Raw genomic sequence first — 27,940 nt, forward strand, 5'->3', positions numbered from 1 at the left:
TCCTTACACTTCTTTGCATGAGTAATTATGGGTGGGGTTTTATTTGCAGGAGGAGAAGGTCTTCCAGTAGAAATTCTTGCAGGGCGTTTCATCTCGGCAAGTGGACTGTTGGAGGGGCAGGACTTCCTGCCGTTTGGACACCTCCCTGGCTTCCCCTCCTAAAAAGGACACTGCCCTGGCCTGGGAGGCCCACTCATACCACCACGCAAGGAAAGTCAACAGGCTGTTTTTCTTTATTTCTGCCACTTCCTGTATATGCTTTTAAAAAGAAGCAGAGGACAAAGGAAAGACAAATCAACCACCTGGTTCAGCCAGCATTGAGATACATAATTCCTTAAAAAAAAAAAAAATGCTCCAGAACAATAAATCACATTTCTATTTAAAGGATAAGTTAAGAGAACACCTTAACGAAATTCCTCTAATTAGAGAAAAGAAGTTGAAATTTTTCAATCAAGGAAACTCTGCTTGTTTTGCCCCTAATCTTGGCTGAGGTTCTTAATTAGAAGAGGTCAAGAAATCTATCATTTTCCCTGACAAGTGACTGGCAGCTAAGAAGCCCCCCAAGGTGGATCAGGCTAATTTAGCTTGGTTTTCCCATCTCTGGTCTTCCTCCTGGCTGTCCACAAATTGCTTTTCGAGAGAGATCAGCTTGAGACGTTATATTCTGGCTTTTCAAACTCCTTAGAAAGCTTCTAGGAGTAATCTGATGATGAATGACTTGTCTGGAACTCATCTGGTAAGTTCAGAGAAAAATCCATTTTTAATGGTCAACTTTATGGTACTCTTTCTTGGAACTCTTTCTTGGAACTTTTTCAAAGTGGGAAAAAGAGAAAAATAAGTCATGTCATGAAATTACAAATTCTCACAATGGAAAATGTAATGATGTCAATTAATCTGAGCCAGTGAGAACATGTGCTGTATATATAAATTAAGATTCTAGAAGTATGTGTGACTAATACCACAGTGGCAGCTCCATGACTGCACTGCAATAGACTGCTGTAATCACTAAATGTTTCAAAGACTAGCAGATGGAGACTGCTAGCTCGAAGAAGCTCCCCTTAGTTTCAGGGCTTTCTAACAAACTTCCTTAACAACTGAAGGTAGACAAGAATCAATGGTCTATATGGACATCACGGCACAGGGCAGCTGAGGGGCACACTGCAGAGTCCAGCCCTGCAGTCTGTCCTGTACACACTCAGCCGTGGAGATGCTGGGGAATCCATAGGGGTGGCCAAATGTGCCAAGGAAAGAGACAGCCCACAAGTGGGTCAGCATGTGGCCGAGTCAGACTACTCACCCCACTGTCACGGCCGGCGAGGCCGCCCTCCAGGGGAAGGGCAGTGGCGGCAGGCAGAGGGGCGGCAGCATCCTCAGGCTGACTGGCACTTCTCTCCAGCCCTGCGGCTGCTCACCCTGCTTGGCAGCCCCGAAATCAGTGTGTTGTGGACTTGGGTCTCTTCTTTGGAGACCAGGGGGTTATTTTAAGCTCAACCTGCAGCTGTGTTTTTGTATATATGCCTGTCTAAAGCCTGTACCCCCTCTTCCTTCACACTCAAGCAGTGACGCATAAGCCTGAGCAATCAGTGCCCACAAAAGTGCTTTCGGATTGGATTTAACCCCTTCATTAAAGCCTCAGATCTCTTCCTGTGTTGAGAGTGGATTTGCTCCTACTTTAGAATGCAAAGTGCACTTGCCTCTGAAGAAGTTCTACCTCCTCATAATTATGCCCAAGCAAGCAGGAAGCCATGAGAAAACCAAGTGATTTAACATAATACAAAATTAGCCTTGGATAAGGAGCTTAAAACCTGCAATTTTGCCCACGTAAAAGTATGACTGAATCTGCTTGGGCAGAAGAAACAAGGCAACGGTGAGGGCTCAGGGAGCCGCTCAGCACCCACTGGTCTCCAAACCGCAGGCAAGGGTGACCCGAGTGATGGTTCCCCAGGACCGCCTCCCCACCCAGCAGGCCACTGTCCTCTGGCCCAGGCCTTCCCAAACTGTGACGTGGACCCAAATCACCTTATTAAGATTAAAATGCATATTCTGATGTCGTGGGTACAAGGAGGAGCCGAGATCCCACAATTCTAATGAGCTGACACTAGAGTAACCAGTGCTTTTCATCTGCTGCTGGCCACTCACTAGTGGCTCGTAAACGAGCACTTTTTTTTTTTTTTGCGGTACGCGGGCCTCTCACTGTTGTGGCCTCTCCTGTTGCAGAGCACAGGCTCCGGACGCGCAGGCTCAGCGGCGTGTGTGTGTGTGTGTGTGTGTGTGTGTGTGTGTGTGTGTGTGTGTGTGTGTGTGTGTGTGTGTGTGTGTGTGTCTGTGTGTGTGTGTGTGTCTGTGTGTGTGTCTGTGTGTGTGTCTGTGTGTGTCTGTGTGTGTGTGTGTGTGTCTGTGTGTGTGTGTGTGTGTGCGCGCTTGACCAGCTCCTGGGGCTTCCTCTCCTCCTGAAGACAGCTCCACCGCTAAGAACTCCAGAACGTGAAGCCCTCTGTGCCGTGCCACCCCCTGGCTCCTCCGGATGGGTCCCAGGTTCACAGTCACACAAACAAATGTGCAGACCCTCTTCACCTAACTGAGACAGCTAGGAAAATCCGAAACACCCACCACTAACCTACTAAGGTGACCGATGTCAAAGGCAAGGTTCTAAACGGAAGAAAGCAACCAAAGAACTGACAGCGCTTTCCAGAAGTGAACGCTGAAGGTTTCGGTTTTCCAAGAGCCTGGTTCACACCCCTTCACAAGGGAAATCTCAACCTTAAATTTCATTGCACCACAGGCTTGTTGTTTAAGATTCTAGGTAAAATCGGCACGGCACGATGACCCACGGATCATACGCTGCATATCGCCTAGTCCCTTTTTTGGTACCACAATAAATGTTTTGCCTAACTCCCACAAATGGCGTTAAAAATGTTCAGATATTCTTGCAGATGAGAAGGTCATGGCAGCTCAGCCAGCTGCTTATAGCCTTGCAGTACATTCCCAGATTTTATTCAGTGGCCTCATTAAACACCGAGCGTCTGGCATGTACCACCTAGAGGTACAAGGGAGCCACATCCTCCACCCCGACAGAGTTGTTACAGCCCCGCGAAGGGGCAGGATACACACTCTGCAAATGAGAGAAAAGTAAATTTTTGGTGCAAAGAGGGTTATGTGCTGCGGGTTGGAGAAGGCTTCATGTGATCTTATTACTGGCCGTTTTCAAGGAGATGGCAACATATCGTAGTACTTTAAGGTGATGGCTCTAGACTAAAATCCTGGTTTTGCCGTTGAATTAACTTTTCTAGGGCCTCGGGTTCCTCATCTATAAAATGGGGATAAAAACCGTACCTACTGCCTACCTCACAGAACTCTGTGAGGACAAAATAAGATCATGATAAGCACCTAACACAAGTAGAAAGCACAGAAGGCCCTCACGATAGGAACTGTTACTAAGAAGATACCCTAAATCCTTAGTCCGTCCTGCCCCACAGTATAAAGAAGAGCTCCCTGCCACAAAACACTGGAAATCCCTGGTTAGAGCCATGAAACTCAAGCAAAGGCTCCACCTCACCACCCAGCACACCTCAGACCTGGGAACAAGTACTTGGGGGCACCTGCCTGCCGTGTGTGCACAGCACTACACAAGGCACCCACCACCATCCACCACCCCAAAGTCTGCCCACAGGGAGCCGACGGTCTAATGTTTTATGCAAGAACATGTGCTTCTGAAAAGAAGTACCATGGGAGCCGTGACTAAAGGAACACAGTACCGCATGATTTCGAAAAAGGGAGACTGTTTATTCTAAAAGGCAGAAGTAGGACCTAGATAGAAGGTGGAAGACTCTTCTTCATATACAGAAGAAAGTTGCAACAATCAGTGTCCAATAACAGAAAGGGCGCTCTGTCCCTGAGGAATTCAGCAGAGCCCCGGGAACCACAGTCAGCAGTGTCGCAGAAGGGGTTCCTACTTGCTGGGGAGATTGGACTAAACGACCTCTAAGGGTTCTTTACAGATTCTGCAATTCAGTAAAGGTAGTAATCGGGCCCTGATTACGCTTTCCCAGACACCTAGGTTTCAAGGTATCAGCTGTGTATGAGCCGGCGTAGACCTACCCCAGCGCATTCCAGCTGCTGCTGTGTGTAGAAAGGGATGCTCTGAAACTTCCCTGGATCGTTAATTGAGTAATAAAAAATTAACACAGGATCTTTTATTTCAATTTTTTTTGAGGAACTGGTGTAACAAGGAAGACAACAAACATTATAAATGTAAATTGCCCCAACTATGCTACCAGGCCACCTTTATGTCAAGGACATCTGCTGCTTTACACGGTCAATCATCTGGCTACGTGGTTAATAAATCTAGTTAAAGTTCAGATGAGCTTCCAGGACTCTGAGGAAGCAAGCCTGTGAGAGAGCCCTCTACCACTCCCTTCTGCCACTGTCAGCAAAGGTGGACTGGAAAGGATGGCTGACATCACATGGACATTCTGGAGTCACCTAAACCCTGATCAGAACGTGCGGTGGGCAAGAGGCAGCTCCTGAGAACTCAGGGAGTAGACTCAGCCATTCCGTACAAAGTCTGGCCACCCCTGTGTTATAATCCCCGAAAAATGTGTTATACTACCACTTGTCTAAAATATGAACAGGTCATACATAAATGTGCCAAATAAACCAAAAGATCACATGAACATCAAGTCAACTTTCTCATCTGGCTAGAAAACTTTATGTCAAAATACCCATGCCAGGCGGGAGGGGCCCTCTACAACCCTCTAATCAGGGACAGGACACCCAGGGTGCACACGGGTTCATCACTTCGAGTCATGTGTATTCTGAGTTTCTGGAGCTACAGAAATCTATAGAAACAAGATGCATTATAATGGTTCTACCAATTTCCTTTTATTGTCGCATATAACATTGCTGCGAGAGGTATTAACTCTATTTCACTGATAAGAACACAAAGTTTCAGAAAGTCATACAGTGGGAGGGAGGGAGACGCAAGAGGGAAGAGATATGGGAACATATGTATAACTGCTTCACTTTGTCATAAAGCAGAAACTAACACACCATTGTAAACCAATTATACTCCAATAAAGATGTTAAAAATAAATAAATAAACAAAAAAATCAGCCATTCATAGCAAAAAAAAAAAAGAAAGTCATACAGCTATTAGAGTTGTGAAATCAGGATGCAAGTCTAGATTTGTCAACCTTTGGAAAGTCCACAGTATCTAGTCTCAAAACTCTCCGTGATGAGGTGTTTAAAGACAGCTTACCTGAAAATGAAACTGCTAACGACCAGATCTTTGGCTGGAATGTACTGTAAAGACGGAAGCCTTCATGATTCACATTTCTTTCACTGATGTGACACAAAGGTGTTACAATTATTATCTGAGACCAAACGATTGGTTATTTGAAGAACCTGAAACCGTGAAGTTTGAATTCAACGCTTTACTATGACCATAGCTCAGGATCTCCTTTTGAGAGGTAGACTCTGGGGTATCTTTTGCTGATCGTATCTGGGCATGGATGGTATAAATTCTATCCACCTGCACGCACCTTTTCTCTCTCACCCACTCTAGAGTCATCACTCCAAACGTGACTACCATCTCCATTGGTCAGTAGATCCTGGGTGGTTGGTTAACATCTTCAAGCTTCAGCTTGCTCATCAGTAAAAATGGGAATAAACAAAAAAACCCTGAAAAAGTTGTGAAGAAGAACTATATGGAACACTCAGGGCAGCAGCTGGCACACAGAAACGGCTCTGTAAGTGCCAGGCCCTCTTCTTTACTCCTGTCACCCCAGCAGGGAAAAGGCACGCCCTGGACCCCTAATAAACCCCAAGGAGAAGACAGCAGACCTGGGACTCCTGGAAGCATCATCTCTCACAAACTAAAACAGAGGACACACAACTGAAGTGTTTTGGAGGAGTAGTCAGGTTTTCCTCTCAAGCAAAACTTCTGCCCAGTATAATTACAAAATAGCCAGACAAAAGTCACATAAACTGTGTTTCTGGAGAAAATCACCTTTAAAAAGTAAAAAGGACCATTTCCAAACACCCACCCTTTTACCTTGTGATCACAAGTGACGCGGGTTTAAAAAACAATACTGGGGGGAAAGAAAAAAACCAATACCGAGAGGCTTCCCTGGTGGCACAGTGGTTAAGAATCTGCCTGCCAATGCAGGGGACACGAGTTCGAGCCCTGGTCTGGGAAGACCCCACATGCCGCGGAGCAACTAAGCCCATGCGCCACAACTACTGAGCCTGCGCTCTAGAGCCTGCGAGCCACAACTACCGAGCCCATGTGCCACAACTACTGAAGCCCGCAAGCCATAACTACTGAGCCACCACACCTAGAGCCCGTGCCCTGCAACAAGAGAAGCCCACGCACCACAACGAAGAGTAGCCCCGGCTCGCTACAACTAGAGAAAGCCTGCGCACAGCAACGAAGACCCAATGCAGCCGAAAATAAATAAATTAATTAATTTTAAAAACAATATTGGTAATCAAAAGAACTAAATAGGGAGTTCCCTGGTGGTCCAGTGGTTAGAACTCGGCACTTTCACTGCCATGGCCTGGGTTCAATCCCTGGTCAGGGAACTGAGATCCTGCATGCCACGCAGTGCAACCAAAAAAAAAAAAAAAAAAAAGGACTAAATAAATATAGCTTTATTCATCTTTCAGGGACTGTCAGCCTAAAAAGTTATATAAAAGAATGAAAAAATAACTATGAGTTTTGCTTAAAAAAGTCAACGATATGTAATTGCTAACAAAATTTTATTAACTGCAATAGATACAATTTCCAATATATACCATTCAAACACACTTTTTTCATGTGCTTCAGTAAGACATGGGAGTATTTTGCTTAAGAGTTTCCAGTTCTCTTTTAAACCACCTTTTGCAGTCAGTGACTTGGAGAATACAGTACAAAAAGCCCCCAAGTCTTTTTTTTTGGTAATCTCCACTTAATCCTTTCAAAACCCTTTGTTGGCAATACATGTTTTTAGTGGCTTTACCTGAAGGCTGCTTTTTCCAAATGGCGACAGACTTTAATTCTCACTTTCCACTACACCAGCCTCTGCTGGCTCCACTGAATTTTTGTTTTCATCCTCTAACTTCTTTTTCTTCTTTGCTTTTCGTTCCAGGTTAAACTGAGCGATGTCTTCATTTTTCTCTGTGATGTATTTTAGCTATAAAAAATGTTTTTAACTACATTTTTATCTGGTTGTAAAGCCATTTATAAGCCTAAGGGGAGAAAAAAATCTACACCGTTTCCCAACCACTCCCACCCTGGGTTACATTCCTTAGAGTTAAAACACAGCTTCAAATTTTTTCTGGAAGAAGGAATCAACTTCAGAAGTCAACTCCCTGCTACATATCCTACCAAACAGGTAGAGTTCCTTGAAAAATCAAAAGAATTAAAACTTGCAGCTTACAGAAGGCATGCCGATCACAAATATACTCTACAAAGCACACATATAGTCAACATGCCCCTAAATTTATCCAACTAAAATTACTGAGCAACTACTGCGCACCAGATACTACAGATACAAGGGGAATAAGACAAGGTCCCTGCCCTCAGGGAAGATTTAGTCTAATGCACAAATTTAGCTGCAACTCTTCAGTAATAAGTTTCTGTCAAATAAAAAAATTAAGAATCCAAAATAAAAACAACATTCTGAAGTAGACAAATATGCACCCAATTAATAGTCTAAGATGACTTGCACTGACGATTCCTTGGCAAAAGGTGGAAATTGCTCACTGAAGCTGACCAAGTAAGCGTTATGACAGAGGATTTATGAGGAGAGAGAAATGTCTTTTCCACTGATACACGGCACCACAGGCGCCTGAGCTATTTTACTTAGGAATCATATCATCCTTAACCCTGACTTAAACTTTGGACAAATAATATTAGAAGAGCAGAGATAGAAAACAGCCCAGTGGAAACAGCACTAGATTCAGGGTTCAAAGGTTAAGGTTCAGCTGTCAACCAGAAAACTTCCTATTTAACTTTGGGAAGTTACTTAACTCCAGTAGCCTAGCCTGTAAAATGGGGCGATCTAGTCATGTTATTGAAAACCCTCAGAGGGTAGTTGTGAGCTTTAAATAATATATGTAAAATATTATCAATAAAAGTCCTGTGTAAACTGCCAAGTGCTACACAAGTTCATTCATTCAGCAACTACTCGTGAGCACCTACTGTGGGCCAGGCCCTATTGTAGGCACGGCAGATGGAGCAGAGAAGAAGGGGACAAAAATCCCTGCCCTCGTGGAGCTCACATTCTGGGGAGGAACGTGAAGTATTTTAACTGCTAGGATCAGACTAAGTCAGGAAACCTCACAGGTGTCCTGGATCTGCCATCGGCCACAGCTACTAGCCTGGGATCACAGCATCACCTGTAAAGTGAGGGCTTGGTCAAGATGATGTCTAGACTTCTTTGAAAAGACAATGTGCTCAATTTCCTGCACATCCCAGATGTACAGATACTCTTTCCATACCTGGCCCAACAGAACTGTGGGCACCGTAACGAAACTATCCCCATACACTCTGGCCTGCGACCTGTCTCTGACATCATGCTCCAAATGAAACATGGGACCAAAGTTTTGAGACATTACAAAAAAGGCAAATTATGAATCCAGAGAGCACTGATTAGAAAATTTCAAATTGGCTTAGTAAGATCCATCATAATGAAAGAAAGCCTATAAATTACGGGCAGGTCTGAACGGTTCAAGCATCTCTCGTTTTTAATGCAAGGTGCCCTGGGGAATCACTTCACGGCTGCAAGTGATTAATTGGGAATAATGTATTCTGATGGGAAAGGGGAGTGAGGAAAGAAATTCATCTCTCACCAGTGAATTACTCCTCCTGGCTAAGAGCTTCACATCTTCAGTGTTAATGGTGCTTCTCTTCGCATGTCTGTAGAAAGGGCAGAAACAATTCACCAAAATGTTTGGTATTATTTAAAGTTTTGATGAAACACAAAAGTTCATGGCCAGACTTCACACCAGCAAGGATCTCTAAGTAGCCCATCTTTTCAGATTAAGGTCATTAAGCAACAGTGACACAAAAATGAGTGAAGTGACGAGCCAAGATACCAACTAAATAAAGAGACTGAGAGAAAGCAGAAGCCCATCTGTCCACCTCCACCTGAGGGCCAGCGTGCTTGGAGAATATGAGCAGGGAAAGGAGTGAGGGGTGTTAAACCCTTCCCAAATGGCCTGCTTGGTCACAATGGACACAGAGACCACCATACAAAAAGCAAGAAGGTCAGTGAAGCACCTTCAGTGAAAAGAGAATGACACAGAGCTCACGATACAAAGATCGTCTCTGCTTAAGCAGACGCTAAACAGAAGAACAGAGACTTTCCATGAAGCATGGCTTCACTTACACCAAGGTCCTAAAGCTCTTCTCCAAAGGCTACATTACAGGAAAAAGCTTGTGCAGGTGTCTCCTAATATCCCATTTCCCAACTAGGAGATAACGCATTCCCCCGACAATAGCCCAGTTAGAACAAAGAACATCCTTTCAACTGGAGTCTCTCTCTTGCTCGCAACATGGACTCAAGTTCTTGTTCCAGTCCTCCTATGTCTGCTTTAAAAGGTAATTTGAGATAATAAGCTCTATTCAATAATTTATTACTCTAATTACACCCTTTCTTGCCATTTCTAACTTCCTCCAAAAATAAGTAGGAACTTCGTAAGTAGGAATAAGGAGGAATCTTTGTATCCTTAATAACTATCCAAGTGGCCAGCACATAGTAAGTCCTCACTGTTGAGTTAAAGATAAAATCCCAGAAATTATACTCCATAATTTGGCCGTTAGTCTTTCACATCCTGCCAAGTGTGAAAATATCATGTGCCGTCTCATCATGATTGACAGTACCTGCCCGTCCTGATATGATACCCATGTCAGAAGGTAGCTTCTAACTAGCCACCTGCAAGGACCAGAACAGAGGAAAGGGGGAAAAAAGTCAGACAGAAGGTGACAGAGCACTTCCCTGGTGGCACAGTGGTTAAGAATCCACCTGCCAAAGCAGGGGACACGAGTTCGAGCCCTGGTCCGGGAAGATCCCACATGCCGCGGAGCAACTAAGCCCACGCGCCACAACTGCTGAGCCTGTGCTCTAGAGCCCGCGCGCCTAGAGCCCGCGCTCTTCAACAAGAGAAGTCACCACAATGGAAGCTGGCTCACCGCAACTAGGAAAAGGCTGCAGGCAGCAACGAAGACCCAAGGCAGCCAAAAATAAATAAATAAACAAATTTAAAAAAAAAAGGTGCTAAAATAGCAGCCACAAAGTATGAAGCCAATCCACAGGTTCCCTGGGTGCCATGGACACACCGTGGCCTTCAACTCTATCACACGATCAGGCTGCTCTGGCGGTACTACCGCCTTGGTAAAGTGCCATACAAGGAGCAGGTTCGAGGAAGCAGCGCACTGAACTATTCACAGAATAACACCGGCTCATCTGTTCACGAGAAGCATTTAGGAAACAGCAGTCAATCGTCTCTGCCACTCAGCTTGTCACCTGGTTTCTCTGCACCATATTCTTTATTCTTTTTTAAAAATATTTATTTATTTACTTACCTGGCTGTGCCGGGTCTTAGTTGCGGCACACGGGATCTTCATTGTGGCACGCCAACTCATAGTTGCAGCGTGCCAACTCTCAGTTGTGGCATGTGGAATCCAGTTCCCCGACCAGGGATCAAACCTGGGCCCCCTGCATTGGGAGCGTGGAGCCCTGGCCACTGGACCACCAGAGAAGTCCCCTCTGCACCATGTTTTAATGTTACCACTTTCCCAGATGAAGGAGCAGGTATATCCTATGCCAGCCACTGCACATCAGAGATTCTCCTAAATCAAACCTCTGGCTCCAGAAAATTACTCTAGGGAACGTAACAAAGGGGTTTTCCATATAACACTTTTAGCAACACAGGTTTCAAAGATTATTCCCAAAATGTCCCTAGAATTTATTTACCGTAGAATATCGATCTTCTTCAAAATGTTTCATCTTTAACATGTTAACAATATTAAGTGACTAGAGATTTCAAAGCTAAATAAGGGAAATTCACAACTTAAATTGGGAGATGATCTTCCAAAGTTTACAGGTGACTTGAATGTATAGTATTTACAATTTAAATGCATTTTATTTCATAGAAACAATGTTGCAAACACTGGTTAGGGTCCCAGCCTCCAAAGACTATTTAATATATAGCCAACCTGAAACAGTATGTATTTCAGACTTCTCAAACTGGGGTAATCATACAGTAGTTCTAAGGGCAGGGACTATGTGACAGGGAAAACTCAAAACCACAGGATAAAGTTGACCTTCTGGGAGCATCAATGTTATTCAGTGATAAACTTTAAAACAGGATTTTTTATATGAGAGCAAACTGGACTATTTTGAAAACGAATGTAAAATTAAGACAACGGATGAGTCTGCAAAGAAAATCTGTGCCTGTGTTCGCTCAGGGTCCTTGGGAGGACGTCTGAGGGAGGAGCCCTGGTGCACCCACGTGAGCACCGCAGAAGAGGCGGCATCTCCTAGTAAAGCCTCACTCAGAGAACATAGGCTGACAGCCTTTACACAGACTCCTTTACTCAAAAGATGATGTCCTTCCTTGTGGAGCTGACAGTCTAAGTGATACCCACACACCACTCTGCCCCAGTGCCCAGCAAAAGGAAATGGACTTAACGTAACTATAAAAAACACAGGGACTCCCCTGGTGGCGCAGTGGTGAAGACTCCGTGCTCCTAATGCTCGGGGCCCGGGTTTGATCCCTGGTCAGGGAACTAGATCCCACACGCGTGCCGCAAATAAGAATTCACATGCCACAACTAAGGAGCACACGTGCCACCACTAAAGAGCCCATGAGGCACAACTTAGGAGCATGCCTGCCGCAACTAAGACACGGCGCAACCAAATAAATGAAATAAAATAAAATAAAAAGACAATCATGGGAATGTAATGTACAGCACGATGACTATTAAAAAAAAAAACTATAAAAAACACAGAGTACCTGAAAGCTTAATGTGTTACAATGCTAAATAGCTCTAATTTTATTTCTTTTTAAATTTTTTAAAATCTCTGTAGGTTTTTTTTTTTGGCTGTGCCGGGTCTTAGTTGTGGCACGCTGGATCTTCGTTGCCATGTGCAGGATCTTTTAGTTGCGGCACGTGGGATCTAGTTCCCTGAGGAGGGATCGAACCTAGGCCCCCTGCATTGGGAGTGCGGAGTCTTAACCACTGGACCACCAGGGAAGTCCCCTAATTTCATTTTTACTCCTAGTATTTAGAAGTATTTAAAGTTTCATTGTGTTTTCCCACAACTAACACAGAAGTAGCAAGGAAACTCACACCTGAGGGCTTGCTACAGGCATCTAGTGGGTAGAGGCCAGGGGTGCCACTAAACACACTAAAATGCACAGGACAGCCACCACCAGAACAAGGAATTATCCAGTCCAAAATGTCAATAGTGCTGAGGTGATCTGTCCTGATAAACTCTATGTTCAAATCAAATAACCATTGTCTACTTATTTACATTTTTGTGTCTTCCTTTGTAGTATAGAGGGCTCATATTTAAAAAAAAAAGAAGAAAAGAAATGGCAAGTAAAGGTAGTAAGTGTATTTCACAGGAGACTCAGAGTGGGGGTGGGCACGAGGCACAGGTAAGGGGCAACCACCTGAATTAACAATGATAAGCCATATAAGCTATCAGTATCCCATACATTATCCTTATCCCTTCTGGCCAAGTTGAAGATGCTAAGCGGTTTTTAGGGATTCATACACAGGAATAGGAAAGATTTAGAGCCTGCCCTCTGAGAACCTACTGCTTTAATTCATTCAGAATATTCATCGGAGAAAAAAAGAGCTAACAGGAGCAAGGTGAAAAGTATGGGGTGTGGGAGAGGCTGGCACCAAATCAGAAGTGGGAGCAAATTAGAAAGCTTTGGCCCTTTCAGGCCTTCCTCATTCAAATTGCTTCATGAAAGCAATTCGTTGCAATTGTTTTCAATTACCTGCAGTACTAATTGAAGAGAGGAGCATAAATCACCTGTAAAAGCTAACACTTTACCAGCTGAAAGTAAGTCACACACTTTTCAAGGAGCGTGTGTCTCACTTGTAACAAGCTCAGCAAATGCAGGGCTGACGGGCCATGGGGCTGTATTATCCTGACACCTGCAAGCTTCCCCGCGGAGCACGAAGCAGCCCAGCCCGGGCGCCCAGCCTCACGCCCCAGCGCTACACCACCTGCAGAAATGGCCTTAAAAGCACACACACTGTGCACAGAGTCCTGGAGACATGATTCATACCTTTTTAACCTGGAACTGAATAACTCTGGTTCCGTTAACAAAAAATACTTGGAAAGCTTCAAAAAATGCCAAATCAAGTCTGAATGGACAGTGATTAAAGCAGATGTTACATTCTTACGGAATCATGATTGGAGACTGAGCATCCACAAAACACGGGAGAAAAAAGCTAAAGCTCTCCTGAAATTCACCACCAGATGGGGCGTATCAATAGCACGTAAACAAACAAAGATCCCACAGTCAAGCTCTCTACCCACCTTGCAAACATTTCAAGGTCTTTGGCAAAATTTTCTGAAAGAGAAAAAGAGATGTGCTTTAGCTACCCTACAGCAATTTTTTTCAGCAGTGCTGCATGGCATGTGGGATCTTAGTTCCCTGACCAGGAATCGAACCCGTGCCCCCTGCTTTGGAAGCACAGAATCTTAACCACTGGCCCACCAGGGAAATCCACCCCCCACCTCAATCTTATTTCAGAGGGAGAAAAGTGAAATCTCAATGTCTACAGTAAGTACAGTGACTAATACAACAAATCCTTTCAAAGGTGAGAGGAGGCCCTTCAGGCAGGTCCATCACTGGATTCGTTATGACCTCCTTGCCTCCCTGGCCCCCTCCACCCTTCATTACAAGCCTTTGGTAATTATGGCTACACCTTTCCTTCCTAGAAGCTATCCCTAACTTTAAATTTTGCTACGAGTTAGGGCTTAGGAGGACATTAATCTCCTCTGAAGTCAAGCAAATACCAAGGCTGCAAATTCAACTGTCAAACTGTGGGTGATATAAAAAAATTACAAGCAATGAAATTTATGTCTAATGTTCCCGGCAGTTTACAGCACAATAAAATAAAGGTGCTGATGCCCCCGTGTTAGGGTAACAGAAAGAAAAAAAAATAGTTCTTTCCATAAGCTATCTGAATCTTACGGCCAATAAAAGAAACGTTTCACGAACGGTGTCCAATGATAATGTTCTCTGTCTGCTGGTAAGACATGCCATGGCACCCCACCCCCACACATTTCTCCCAGGCAAATCAACCTCTGGGCTTTCTGTACATCTACAGGAAGACCGTGGCTGCATACCGCACTGTTGAAAAGTCACCTCCGAAATCGCTGCAATGGTTTGTTTGCTGAACTGCATCTCTTTGTCCGACGCAACTTCCTCACAAAGACAGCCAACAGTGTAGTGAACCGCTGCCTTTAGCCTCTGAAGCAAAATCAAAACACTTCGTGGGTAAGATTGCAAACAAGAGCTTTTCACATCTTAAAAAATTAAGATTAGGAGAGGGTCTGCTCACCCTAATTCCTTCAGCACTTTCCATAATGGCTGAGTGAGTTTTCAACTGTACTAAAAAATTAATGGGGCCCTCTGGAGTGTGACTTGTAGAAACATTACTTTAATGTTAATGGTTAATGGTTATGATTTAGGTCAAGTAAAGGTAAGGAATTATGATGGCAATTCAGCAGGGAATGAAGGCAGACTGGTACTTGGGAGGCATCTATGTGACTTTACTCAGTTATTCCACATTTATGTGCCAAGTGCCTACTGCGTGAAGGCGTGTGCTAGGTGTCTGGGCAACACAATGAAAAAAGACAGGGATTTCTGCCCCCATATGGGGGTTAATCAAGCAAATGCAAAAGGATCCCGTCCCTGTGCTTCAAGTCCTTGCCAGCCCCTGTCCTGCATGAGACAGGACGAATGATCAGGACAACACAGGGAAAGCCTCGTGAGGCTACATCGGACCCTCCTCTGATTTGCTGGTTTGCTAGCCCACCTCAACAGGACCCTCACTGCTCCTCAGCAACCCTTTCAGGTACTGGAAAGCATAATTCTACCCATGCGGAGGAGTAAAGAAGCCAAACAAGCTAAGCCAAGGTCTCCGTCTCATGTGAATAAACTTGCTGAGCCCTGTGTGGGCTCCACCTGTGCTGGAAACAGAGCTGAAGTGGACATGGTGACAGCCAAACCCAAGACAGTATCAACTCTACCAGCAAATGTTCACGGTAGAAGCAAGATGAGGAGGAACTGCAAAAACACAAGTCCAGGACCCCAGAGTAGAGGCCAGGCAGATAAGCAAGGGACCTACGTTCCTTAGTTTCAGATGTCACAAGAGTAGGTAAGTAGAGGGCATTGGTGAGAGGAGACAAAGAGACCACCACTCTGGGAAGGATAAAAACCCTCCAAGGGATCTTTTGTAGGTATCTGTAGAGGTGAGGTTAGGGGCGGGGGAACAGGACAAGGGATCCTTCCGACTGCTCCAGAAGTTTTCTCTGCCGGCCCCTCCCCCCCATCTCCTGGAACGGGCTAAGTGCCTTCTTCGATGCTGAACACTGAGAGGCTAAATCTCTATCTAGACTCTAAACTCCTCGAGGGCAGGACCCTTCAAGTGTTGTTCACAGCTGTCCACCTAGTGGCAAGAACAGCTGGCTGAGTGAATGGCTGGATCCCCCCCCTCATCCCCCGCTCACCACTGCATAGAGAACGAGGTTCAAATTTCTCAGTCCATCTTTGCAGCCTCACTCACTCACTCAGTAAGCGCTGTCTATTGAGAGCCACGCTCTGTACTAGGGGCTGAGAACACAAAACTGAAAAGGACAGTCCCTGCTCTCAAAGAGATTATCTCCCACCACATCTGTGCCATGAATGGACTCCTGGAAACCACCAATGTCATGAAACACAAAGAAGGTGGAGAACCCTTCCAGGGAAGACCGGAGCCAGGACCACTTGATGCAAGGCATGATCCCTGACTGGATCCTGGATGAAGAAAAAACACCACTAAAGAACATCTTTGGGGGCTTCCCTGGTGGCGCAGTGGTTAAGAATCCACCTGCCAATGCAGGAGACACGGGTTCGAGTCCTGGTCCAGGAAGATCCCACCTGCCCCTGTGCCACAACTACTGAAGCCCGCGCACCTAGAGCCCGTGCTCCGCAACAAGAGAAGCCACTGCAGTGAGAAGCCCACGCACTGCAACAAAGAGTAGCCCCCGCTCGCCGCAACTGAAGAAAGCCCGCACGCAGCAACGAAAACCCAATGCAGCCAAAAATAAATAAATAAAAAGAAAAAAAAGAACATCTTTCGGACAACTGGGAGAAATTGAATATGGACTGACATTAGATCATAGTATTTTATCAATATCAAACTTCCTGAGTGTGATCAGAGATTATGTCACAGAATGCCCTTGTTCTTGGGAAAAGCATGCTGAAGTATTAAAATTTAAAGGTGAAGTGTCAAGTGTATTTAATTCTCAAATAACTCCGAAAAAAGGAGCAAGGGAGCACATACAGCAAAACGTTAACCGGTGAATCGAGGTGAGGGGCATATGGGTGATGAATACATTATTCTTGCAACTTTTTCTTGAAGGCTTGAACTTCAAAATAAAGGAAGGGAGTGGGTAAACAGCGTCTGAACCTTAGAAGCTCATTCCCGTGTCTCTTCGGTTAATCCTCTCTGAGGCTACCACCCTGGTTCTTGGTTTTCACCTCTTTACAACACTGTTCTCTCGATTCTGCCACGCGGTATTTATTCCGGTGCTGACTAAAGGACTGGATACCCATAACTATCCCGAGAACTGGTTATTACCCGATTGTCCATCTAGGAAAACTGAGTTTGGGCAGAGTCAACACAACCCTCCGGGCGGAGTCGAGATTCGAACCCACATCCGATGGGCTCGGGAGCCGGACGGCCTGGGGGTTTGCACCAGGGTCTGAGGCTTGTCTCCTCGCGGGCAGGACGGAGAGCGCACGGGTTACGGGAGCCAACATTTTCGAGCTTGTGCCGCGCGCCAGGCGCCTCACAACGACCCTGTCCGAGGAGACTGAGGCTGCCCCAAAGCCAGACGGGCCCCAGCCGCCGGCCTCCGCAGAGCGCCGCAGGAACTTCCACGGACTCTCCTTTCTTGCGCCGCCGCCCGCACGCTCCAATCCGCGATACCATGGAAACCGCCTCCCAGCACCCCCCGCGGCAGCCGAGCCGGCCTAAGCGCAGGCGCTAGGCGGCCGGAGCCGGCCCGAGCCGGCCCGCGCAGGCCCGAGCTCGCCTTCCGACCCCGGCACGAAGGCGAGGGCGGGCGGAGGCAGGGCCTTTTTCTCCCCTGCACAATCTAGACGCCGTCCTCCCCCAGCCCAGCCAAGACTGCATTCTCCGGTACCTGTTGGTAAGAGAATCGCTGCTGCTCCTCGGCCCCCTCCTCCTCCTCCATCATCACCGCGGGCGGATCCTGGCAGGCGCGCGATGATAGACAGTGGCGGTGGCCGGGAAGGCCCAGTCGGGTTTTCCCGCCGCGGCGCCGGGCGACGGGCCGCGCGGGGGGCCAAAGCGCGAAGCTGCCTCCTGCCTCGCTCTCGGCCCCTAGCGGTGGCTCTGGGAAGGGCGCCTCGCAGCCTATCTGCTCCCGCCCCGCCCAAGCCGAGCTCCCCGGGGACCCCAGAGCCAGCTCTGCGCGGAGCACAGTGGGCAGCACCGGCTCCCGGGGTGGGGGTAGGGGGGCGGGGAGGGAGAGAGAGAGAGAGAGAGAAAAAACAGGGACAACGGTACACGACTCTGTATTGTAAGTTACATGCGGCTGTAACCTTGGTGTGCCTTGCAAAATCCAGTGTGGGTTTTTCTAATTCTGTAGTGTCACAAAGTCAGACCACGGATAAATGTTTGATTTCTATCCCCTTAAGCGAATAAGTTGCTCACCCCATTGCCATTGCCAAAGGAATATAGCTATGGCCCGAATGTTGGCTGATTTTCTTTTACGTTAAGAGTTAAGTGAAATAGGGGACTTCCCTGGGGGTCCAGTGGTTAAGACTCCACGCTTCCACTGCAGGGGCGCAGGCTCCATCCCTGGCCAGGGAACTAATAAGATCCTGCATACTGTGATGCGCGGCCAAAAAATTAAAAAAAAAAAAGTAAAGTGAAACCCAATGTTGGATCTTCACTGCTTCCAAACTTTCTTCGGTTACTTTCCTCCTTTGGAGCTTCACTCACACGTTGATGACATGAGTAAGGAACTTCTCTGCTGAGTCGAATAATAGTGTCAAGTACTGGAAGAGTTATTTCCTCAACTTGTGCTATTCATGAGGTAAAGGCTGCAGACACCATACACATTCAAGTTTAATCTGCATTATTAACATATTCCCCACTCACTTCCTTAAGTAAACAGTCAACAAGGAATTAATTTGTAGATCTGTAGATTTCCTTGGTGTAAATACTCCCACCATGGCCGATTTCAAGCCACCAATATGAGGAAACTGAACTCAGCATTTGTTACCAAACCAGGTTTGTGTGCCCCACAGGAGCAGCAGGCCAAACACGGAGACACAAGTTTGCAGCAGAGAGTTTGTTGACGAGGTCCTCATGGAAGGAGACAAGAGAACAAATCTCAGGCCCGTGTACCAGAAGGCCAGAGGCTTGAGATATTTATGGGATAAAGAAGTAGGGCGGTCTTAGGTGTGGGGAAAGGTGATCGGAGGCAGGGAAAAGGTGAGGCCGTCAGTGTTCTGCGCAGGCGCAGTTTTAGGGTCGGTGGTCCTAACTAGTTTTAGCTGGTCTGAACTGGGCAGGAGCCAACTCCAAAGTTCACAAAAACAAGCCCCCTGTTACTATAGTGACCCATACGTCAGAAGCGTTATCTATAAGGGTAGTTTAGAAGTCTGGTGATACATTACCTAGGCTATGTGAAGCTTGGAGGGGATGCAGTTAGAGAATGGAAAAACAAATAAGCAGGCTTCATCAGTAAAGGAGGCTGCAAGCAGAGGGGTTTCTAACAGCCGGTTCCCTTATCTGCTGTTCGGTAGGACACACTCAAGGATTTCTGTTAACCCTGTGGGGCACGGTCTCACACAGAGAAGAGATGCTGCACACCCACCAGTCAGACACAATAGGTGGAAATAACGTCAAGAACGTAGATGATAGAAAAATGTGCAATGGACGCACAGGCCCAGCGGCCATGGCTCACGGGCCCAGCCGGGGCACGAACCCGTGTCCCCTGCATCGGCAGGTGGACTCTCAACCACTGCGCCACCAGGGAAGCCCCACTACCTTTGTTTTTAATACAATTTATTTAAGCCCAAATTTATGGAACTTAATTCTTAATAATGGCTGTGTTTGTTTCTGGTTTTCAGTAGTCCTGAAAATTTAGAAATCAACTCTCACTGTAGGAACTGGCCCTAGCACACTGCTGGCCTGGCACATAGTAAACACTTACTGAATCAAAGTTGAAAGAATGCATTGTAAAAAATAAATAAAAAAAGAATGTACTGTGTTGGAATCAGTTGTGAGATGCAGACCTGAGTGCCCAGCTCGCTGAGTTCCAGTGAAGCCCCAGAGCCGGGTGCACGGTGGGTGTTCACTGAACGTTTGTTGAGGATCTGACTCTCAGCAGCATCTCCATGAGTCCTGACAAAGTAGAGGCCCCCCGATTTTTTTAAAGAAATTTGACTTAGATATATGTACAGGTATCCCCTGCTTTTGAAAGTTTGCACTAAGCCACTGCACTTCTATGAAGTTCTACATTAGTATGGCAACGGCTTTTTTCTCGTAAAAATGAAAATTCTCTTTGGATTTCTTTCGGTTAGCAAAAGCAGGTACTAACGCAGGGCTTTCATAAAAGCAAAGTGGTGGAATGTGAACTTTCAGGAAGGGGGAAACCTGTGTATTTTCTAAAGCCTTATCGCAGTCATCAAGAGGAAAATCATATTTTTGGACCTCCTCACACTTCTTTCACAGTTTAGTGCTGTGTTTATTTTTAACTCACGTTGAGAGCCCCTAGAGGCCTTATCACATCCCAGTCTTTTCCTCTATTCCAGCACCTTCTCACTGCATGTTAAAATCATCTGGCTTTCCTGATGAATGAAACTACCAAAGAAAAGAAGGATGCTCAGAGTTTATTTGTGCTTAATTGGAAGAATATACAGGCACCCTCCCTCTTACTACCTCTCTGGTGGAAGTCAGGGATAAAGGAGAGAGAGACTGCAGGCGAAGCATCACACAGGAGTGCCTTTTGACTCCTGACCCCGCAGCTACCCCACATCTCAGCTGACGCTGAACTGCTGGGGGCTGAGGAGGCAGAGGTTCAACATGCAAAGTTATTAGGGAGTGGTTCGTTGCACAATCTAAGGTTTTTATTCTTCAGAATGATTTATGAAGGGTTCTTGGAAACACTAAACTCTAAGGCATTTAAATTGCCAGTTTATAGAATGAGGCCCTCTAGGACGTTACGTGAAAGAAAACAACTTGCAGACTAGTATGTACAGAACAATCTTCTTTTTGTTTTTTTTTTAAAGAAAAGAGCATATGCATCTATATGGGGATGTGGGATATTTGAAAGGAATAGAAAAAGCTGCGAGGATACATGACAAATAGTTAAATTCTGAGCAATGGGTTGAAGAGAAGGCAGATAAAGGCACTCAAGTTTTTCACTTTATATATTTCTGTATTCTGCATTTTTTTTTTTGGCTATGTTGGTCTTCATTGCTGCACGCGGGCTTTCTCTAGTTGCGGTGAGTGGGGCCTACTCTTCGTTGCAGTGCATGGGCTTTTGTTGCAGAGCATGGGCTCTAGGCGTGCACGGGCTTCAGTAGTTGTGGCACACGGGCTTCAGTAGTTGTGGCACACGGGCTTCAGTAGTTGTGGCTCGCAGGTTTTAGAGCGCAGGCTCAGTAGTTGTGGCACACGGGCTTAGTTGCTCCGCGGCATGTGTGATCTTCCTGGACCAGGGCTCGAACCCGTGTCTCCTGCATTGGCAGGCGGGTTCTTAACCACTGCGCCACCAGGGAAGCCCTGTATTCTGCATTTTTAAACGAACTCCAGCCCTCGGACCAGGCCTTGGGTTCAGAGCCCAGCCCCTCTCACAAGCTTGGTGACCCTGAGCAAGTCAGAACCCCTCCAAGACTCAGTTCCCTCATTTATAAAGTGGGGATCATAGGACCAGCCTCGCAGAGCAGTTGTGAGGTTTAAATTGCCTCACATAAGTGTTTAAGAAGCAGTAACAATTATTTCCCAGGTAGCGTCTGTGCTTTTTACCTTGCAAGGTATCTCACTTTAAAGCAGCTGCTTCCCAGGCTGAAAGAGCATTATTCCAGTGACACGTGCAGAATACCCTAACCCTTTAGGATCTGAAGAGAGAGGTCCAGGGCTGAGGTATTATGTTACAGAAAATGGATGTACACTGACCTTCTGAACAACACGGGTTTGAAGTGCACGGGTCCACTTGCACAAGGGTTTTTCTCAGTACTAAATGCTACAGCACTACACGATACGCGGTGGGTCGAATCTTTGTGTGCCAAACCACACACTTGGAAGGCCCACTATAAATTATACGCAGATTTTCAACTGCGGGAGGGGGAAAGTGGGGATCAGCACCCCTACCTACCCACCTCTTTTTCAAGGGTCAACTGTGATTGGTTGGGACTATTTTCACAGGATGAAGAGCTGGCATGTAAACTGGCCACTAGGTGTCAGCATTGCGCCGAGAAGGCCCTCTTGCCCCTTGGTTAACACTGAGCGCTGCCTTGCTCCTGGCTGTGCCCTAGGTGCCCTGCCCTTGGAGGTGGGTGCTGTTACCCCCATTTTACATATGAGGGAAGAGTATCCCAGAGGTGAAAGGACTTTGTCAGAGGTTGAACTGCTAGGAGGTGGTAGAGCCCAGATTTGATTATGAGCAGCCTGGCTTCTGAGTCCACAGTCTTATCCTCTTCTCTTGTCCCACTGCCCTCACCATAAATAAGGCAAGGACACTGCAGGTTTCCTGAGCCCCTTCCAGCTGCATTAAATAGGGTCCCATAAATGTTTAATCATTTATTTTCCCTAAATTTGCATTGTAAAATGCTGATTCAGAACTCCATCTCCATCGGCTGTTATATGTATTCTAGGAGCTCATGAGGTCAGGACTTTCAAATTCTCTCACCTCTAAATAAATGGTTCCCAGCATGGTGCTTGGCACATAGTAGGTGTACAGTAAATCTGCCATCGTACACATTGAGCAGTAAGATAGTCTGATGATTAAGTGCATGGATTCTGGCACCAGATTGCCGGGGCTCAATTTTCAGTTCTGCAGGAGCTATGTGATCTTGGACAAGTTACTTCACATCCTTGGGCTTCATCTGTAAATTGGGGATAATGGTAGTACCTACTTCAGAGGCTGTTGTATTAAATGAGTAAACTTAAAATAGTGCCTGGGGGCTTCCCTGGTGGCGCAGCGGTTGAGAGTCTGCCTGCTGATGCAGGGGACACGGGTTCGTGCCTCGGTCCGGGAAGATCCCACGTGCCACGGAGTGGCTAGGCCCGTGAGCCATGGCCGCCAAGCCTGCACGTCCCGAGCCTGTGCTCCGCAACGGGAGAGGCCACAACAGTGAGAAGCCCGCATACCGCAAAAACAACAACAACAAAAAAAACAAAAAACAGTGCCTGGGAGCTTCTCTGGTGGCACAGTGGTTAAGAATCCGCCTGCCAATGCAGGGGACACGGGTTTGATCCCTGGTCCAGGAAGATCCCATGTGCCACGGAGCAGCTAAACCTGTGCACCGCAACTACTGAGCCCACGCGTCTAGAGCCCGTGCCACCACACAGAGAAGCCCGCGCACTGCAACGAAGCGTAGCCCCTGCTTGCTGCAACTAGAGAAAAGCCCGCATGCAGCAAGCAACAAAGACTCAACGCAGCCAAAAAAGAAAAAAATAAATTTTAAAAAAAACACAGTGCCTGGCACACACTCTGTTAGCTATTATTATATTCTTATATATTCCATAAATACTGTATGAGGCCCTCAGGAAAACCCCCAAATAGGGCCAGAGTTCCCAACTTCCCCATGTAACAAATTGTCCTTTTCCAGGGAAGCATACGTGGCAGATTATATTTGGGGGAAAAAAAAAAAAATCTCCTGACCCACATGCTCTTCTAGAACTTTGCTACTCTGCCATCAAGAGGTAAAGCCTAGGGCTTCCCTGGTGGCGCAGTGGTTGAGAGTCCGCCTGCCGATGCAGGGGACATGGGTTCGTGCCCCGGTCCGGGAAGATCCCACATGCTGCGGAGCGGCTGGGCCCGTGAGCCATGGCCGCTGAGCCTGCGCGTCCGGAGCCTGTGCTCCGCAATGGGAGACGCCACAACAGTGAGAGGCCCGCGTACCGCCAAAAAAAAAAAAAAAAAAAAAAAGAGGTAAAGCCTAATACTCCTTCCCTTGAATTTAGAGAGCTTATGACTCACTTGTAACTGATATAATGTGGCTGAAATAATGCTGTGTCACATCCATGGCTAGGTCTTAAAAGGCAATGTGGTATCCATTTTGTTAGCTGGAACACTCCCCTTTGGAGCCCTGGGCCACCAAGTAAGAAGTTTGCCTAGGCTAAGGCCACGTGGTGAGGCCACCGTGCACCTTTCCAGCTGGTAGCCCTAGCTGAGGTCCCAGCCAGCATCAACCGCCCAATGAATGAAGGAGACAGACACCTCCAAGTGATCCCAGCCATGGAATCACCCCCAACTTTCAAGTCTTAGCTGAGACTCCAAGACATTGTGGAACAGAGACAAGCTGTCGCTCCTGTACCAACTTCCTGACTCTCAGAATTAGGAGAATGATAAAGATGGTGGTTATATCACACCACTGAGTTTGCGGTGGTTTGTTACTGGAACAGCACATCTATTACTAAACAGCGAACATGTCTGTGCTAACATACATACTAAACATAGTATATACATCCTGACGGTCTCTCTACCCCTCCTAAAAAGATGGCTCCACATGTGCCTCAAAGAAATGTAACAGCTGTAAACCCCCTGCCTAAAACCTCTGCTGAGAGGTCCTGTCTGCTCCCTTGCCTGATCCATATGTCTTAACTCCACTGTGTCTCAAATGGAAGCAGAAAGAAAGCAGAAAGATAATAGGCCCACAGTCTCTGCCAAGGGAGGCCCTTTGCTGGAATGGCCACCAGACTGTCCCTGTGGCAGTTAGGCTGGACAGGACCTGGCTGGGGGCAGAACCCGTCCGTGGCCACCTCTATCCACTTTCAGAATTGTTTGACCACCTCCCCTTCAGCAGGAAGTAATAGTCAACCTTAAATAGTATTCACTGTGTGGCAGACATTAATTTTTCAAATAAGTCACGGGATGTAAAGTTCCAAAGGCATGAAATCGTATATATAGTAAAAAAAAAAAAACTCCCTGTCAAGGACCTAGGCAAAGGACGGTTATATTCTTTTAGCGATAAAGGAGCTTCCGTTTATTTTGCCCTGTGCCATAATGGCCTCACCTGGTTGCTCATTAGAAATACAGAATGTGGGGCCCCACCCCAGACCTGCTGGCTCAGAATCTGCCTTTTTTTCCCAAGATCCACCTCCTGGCAGGGTGGTGGTGAAGGGGTTATGGTGGTAGTGTATTCAGTTAAGATCTGTCTGTTGTTACTTGAGCACACAGAGGAGCCCTGCCAGGAACTTTTTGAGGGCCGGTTTCCAAAGTGAATTCACCAGTGAGTGCTGAGAAGTAACATTTGGTTTCTAACTCTCAGAAATGCCACTGCTTCAGGGACAGGCACACCTGAAGTGGTAATAATAATAATTACCACTTAAGTAGGTGCTTATTATGTGTCAAGTGTCGGTCTGTTTTTACTAGGTGAATCTTCAAAATAACCTTAAGGAGGCAGGTACGATGATTATCCCCATTTTACAAATGAGAAGACTGAGGCCAGAGAGATTAAATAATTTGCCCGAAGTCATAAGCCTGTACACCCACCCCTTGACTACCTCTCCTCACCCTTCCGTCCAGAGTTAATCATTACCTAACTTTGCTGTTCCTGGTACTATTATTGAGGTCTTTTCTTTCTTTTCTTTTTTTTTTTTAAAGAAAACAAAGAGGAAAATATTTAAGAAGGCTAAATAAAGGAAGGAAATAAACTAATTCAAATGTAATGAAACCGGGTGCACATCCTTCTACCAATGAGGATATGGCTCAGTGTGGATAAGGTGAGAATATTTAAGAATCTGGAGAAGAAGCATAAATATGATTTTTTTCTTTTTTTAAAAATTTTTATTAAATAAAGGCAAAAGGGAATTCAGCTGCATGATACGAAGACTCCAGTTTGATCAAATTCCACAAAAACGTTTCCCACCTATGTGAGAAGAGCTCTGTCTCCCTAACCCACGGGGGACACGCGGGAAACACCGCCTCAGGGAGCTGGCTCTCGAGGTCGCGCACACGCTCAATTTCTGCTCCATCCCAAGAGGCGAGGGCAGAGGATGCGATGGTTCTCACAGATCTGCTTTACAAATAAACTCGGGTTGACTCTTCAGAGGAGTCTCTTACGACACTATTTTCAAAGATCTGAGAAGAAAGTAGGGCAAAGGGCCAGGTAAGCAGTGCTGTGTGGCAAGTGGAATGTACCGGTCTGTGGAGTCGTGGCGCGTTTAACAGAATCTCATCAGGCATTGTATGAAGACGAGGACACGCTGCCACCGTGGCCTGTCCAGTTGGTGTGGATAAACTGTCCTGGCTTGTTCAAGAGTTCATAGGTGTGAGCCCCAAAGTAATCGCGCTGAGCCTAGAAAACAAGAAATGGGTTGGTTATAGGACAGACGCAGGTACATGACCCGAGGTACCACCCAGGTTCATGTTCATCACCTACTCCAAAAGCTCACCTGGATTAGGTTGGCTGGCAGCATCTTGTGTCTGTATCCATCGTAGAAGGAAAGAGCAGTGGTGAAGCAGGGCATGGGAATGCCTGTCTGGACACCAGTACTGACTGCCCGCCGCCAGGAGTCCTGAGCAAAAAAGTAAAGCCAACGACTAGTGATTTGCTCAAAGAAAAGACAACAGATTTTCATGCATAAATGAAAAAGCAGACCCCCCAGAGCAAAACTCACTAAGACAGAATTCCCGTACTACCCAGCTCTGGGCTACATACCTGGCAGTTTTCCACAGCTGACTTAAAGAAGTCATCTAGTAGTAGGTTCTGAAGTCCTGGGTTTCGATCAAATGCATCTTTTATCTTTCCCAGGAATACACTGAAATAATCAAGAGGGAAAAAAAATCAATGAATCTTAACTAGCAGGCTGAACACCTGGCAGAAAGCAGGGGAAGTAAGTTGGAAGCTGACAGATACCCTCGCGAGGTACGAAGGCACCTGTCCCCCCATCCCCACCAGCTCGCTGTACGTGCCGTGAATACAGACAGCCCAGGTCCCGAGAGGTGAGGGCCAAGGGCACAACCATGCTCACAGAACTACTTTAGACGGGGAAGGATGGACACTCGAGTTAGAATAACTGACGTGCAGGAAGAAAGTGAGATGTGACACCTAAACCTGCCTGGTTGCCAGCGTCCCAGCGAGAGGACTCAACTGTACCAGTTCCAGGGAAACCGTCCCCGAGAGCGCCCTAAGACCACAGCGCTCCCGCACGGCAGGTGGCAGGTGCCCCGACCACTCACCTCCTGATGATGCAGCCCCCCCTCCACATCAGGGCAATGCCACCATAGTTGAGGGTCCAGCCAAATTCAGTGGCTGCCTGTCTTAGCAGCATAAAGCCCTGAGCATAAGAGATGATCTTGGAAGCATAGAGCGCCTAAAGGAGGGCACAAAGACTCATCAGAACTGCGGCTGGCCCACGGCTGCCTAATCCCCGCCCCGCCCCGCCCGCCACACACCCCCGCTCCCCCGCCACCGCAGTGCAGCTCTAACGAGGACACGGTTTAGGAAAGGCTGCATATCAGATCAACGGGCAAGGCTGGACAGACCCCACGTCCTCCCCGTGGCCTCGGGGTGTTCTCCCCGCCAGTCCGATCCCGCTGCCACTGCGGGGCGGCACCCCACCTTTCGAATGTCCTCCAGGAATGATTTCTTATCTCCTTCGAACTGGACCTTTTGAGGCCCCTTCAGCTTTTGGCTGGCTTGAATCCTCTCGTCCTTCAGAGATGATAAGCATCGAGCAAAGACCGCTTCTCCTACGTGGGGGGAGGGGGAGATAACAAGTCACCACAACTCACAGGCAGAACCCGAGGAGGAGCGCACACGAGCCAGAGAAGATGAGGGAAAAGAGCAATGCAGCACGATTTCCAGTTTTACCACGAGCGCAAAGTCTCAACCTTCGGCCGCAAAGCTAACCTGCATCAGAAAGAACTTTCATAAAAAGCTCTAACGGTTAATTTGAAAATGAAAACTCCAAGTCAGTCTCCAACATAAATACACATATTCAACCTCAAAGATCACCATGAACTTCAAAGGGGAATTTTAAGGGGAAAAAACAAGAGCAAAACCACTATCATTAAGAATTACTCCGTGTTGGTCCTCCAGTAAAATTTCAGTTCCATTTGCGAGGACTTTAATTTATAAATGGTCACCAAAGACTTCATTGCTTTTCTTTTGAGGCACTAATACTCATCACTTTGAAACGAGTACACTGAGACTTCTCCCTTCAAAAAACTCCATTTTCTAATTTTTACAGTTTAGTTTTTGCTATGTCCATGGTCACCATTACAGTTTCACAATTTTACTTCATTTGAATAAAAAATATTTCAATATTTTTGGGGGGTGGGGGCTGTGCTGTGCAGCATGTGGGATCTTAGTTCCCTGACCAGGGCTTGGACCCGCATCTCTGTACTGGAAGGCGGATTCTTAACCACTGGACCGCCAGGGAAGTCCCCAATATGGTATTTTAATATTAAGATATTAGTATCTTAAAAATTATCACTTACAAATGCTT

General features: G+C 46.5%; 3 protein-coding genes and 1 long non-coding RNA gene across 6 annotated transcripts in view; 1 reads left to right on the plus strand and 3 right to left on the minus strand.

Moving 5' to 3' along the window:
- On the minus strand, nucleotides 1–1,368 carry LOC309836477 (cortistatin-like; the record flags this gene model as incomplete). The annotated part of the gene is made up of 2 exons (XM_082676542.1): nucleotides 1–258; nucleotides 1,303–1,368. The coding sequence occupies 2 exons, from the start codon at nucleotides 1,366–1,368 to the stop codon at nucleotides 40–42; spliced, it is 285 nt and encodes a 94-aa protein (XP_082532668.1). The 3' UTR covers nucleotides 1–39.
- CENPS (centromere protein S) lies at nucleotides 129–17,552 on the minus strand. 3 transcript variants are annotated; one of them, XM_082655340.1, is made up of 6 exons: nucleotides 17,430–17,552; nucleotides 14,364–14,487; nucleotides 13,548–13,581; nucleotides 8,833–8,899; nucleotides 6,999–7,172; nucleotides 129–258 (listed from the first exon to the last, which is right to left on the minus strand). In XM_082655340.1, exons 1-5 carry the CDS (start codon nucleotides 17,481–17,483, stop codon nucleotides 7,032–7,034), a joined length of 420 nt encoding a protein of 139 aa, XP_082511466.1. In that variant the 5' UTR covers nucleotides 17,484–17,552; the 3' UTR covers nucleotides 129–258; nucleotides 6,999–7,031. The 3 variants fall into 3 exon arrangements, with proteins under 3 accessions (XP_082511466.1, XP_082511467.1, XP_082511465.1); XM_082655341.1 differs by lacking the exon at nucleotides 129–258 and adding an exon at nucleotides 5,268–5,301; XM_082655339.1 differs by lacking the exon at nucleotides 129–258 and having other exon boundaries at nucleotides 6,743–7,172.
- The window catches only part of LOC309823222, a 13,912-nt gene continuing 3,249 nt past the window's right edge, over nucleotides 17,278–27,940 (plus strand). Inside the window, exons 1-2 of the long non-coding RNA XR_014296813.1 lie at nucleotides 17,278–17,435; nucleotides 25,092–25,210. This is a non-coding gene — a long non-coding RNA (uncharacterized lncRNA). The remainder of the gene's footprint in view (nucleotides 17,436–25,091; nucleotides 25,211–27,940) is intronic.
- Nucleotides 25,245–27,940, minus strand: part of PGD (phosphogluconate dehydrogenase) — a 15,362-nt gene continuing 12,666 nt past the window's right edge. The window contains exons 9-13 of the mRNA XM_082655336.1: nucleotides 27,052–27,182; nucleotides 26,670–26,803; nucleotides 26,149–26,248; nucleotides 25,883–26,005; nucleotides 25,245–25,785 (exon numbers count right to left, since the gene is read on the minus strand). Of these exons, the coding sequence (XP_082511462.1) occupies nucleotides 25,666–25,785; nucleotides 25,883–26,005; nucleotides 26,149–26,248; nucleotides 26,670–26,803; nucleotides 27,052–27,182 (608 nt within the window). The 3' untranslated portion in view covers nucleotides 25,245–25,665. The remainder of the gene's footprint in view (nucleotides 25,786–25,882; nucleotides 26,006–26,148; nucleotides 26,249–26,669; nucleotides 26,804–27,051; nucleotides 27,183–27,940) is intronic.

The sequence above is a fragment of the Grampus griseus genome (assembly GCF_964374135.1).
Source record: "Grampus griseus genome assembly, chromosome: 1".
Taxonomy (NCBI): domain Eukaryota; kingdom Metazoa; phylum Chordata; class Mammalia; order Artiodactyla; family Delphinidae; genus Grampus; species Grampus griseus.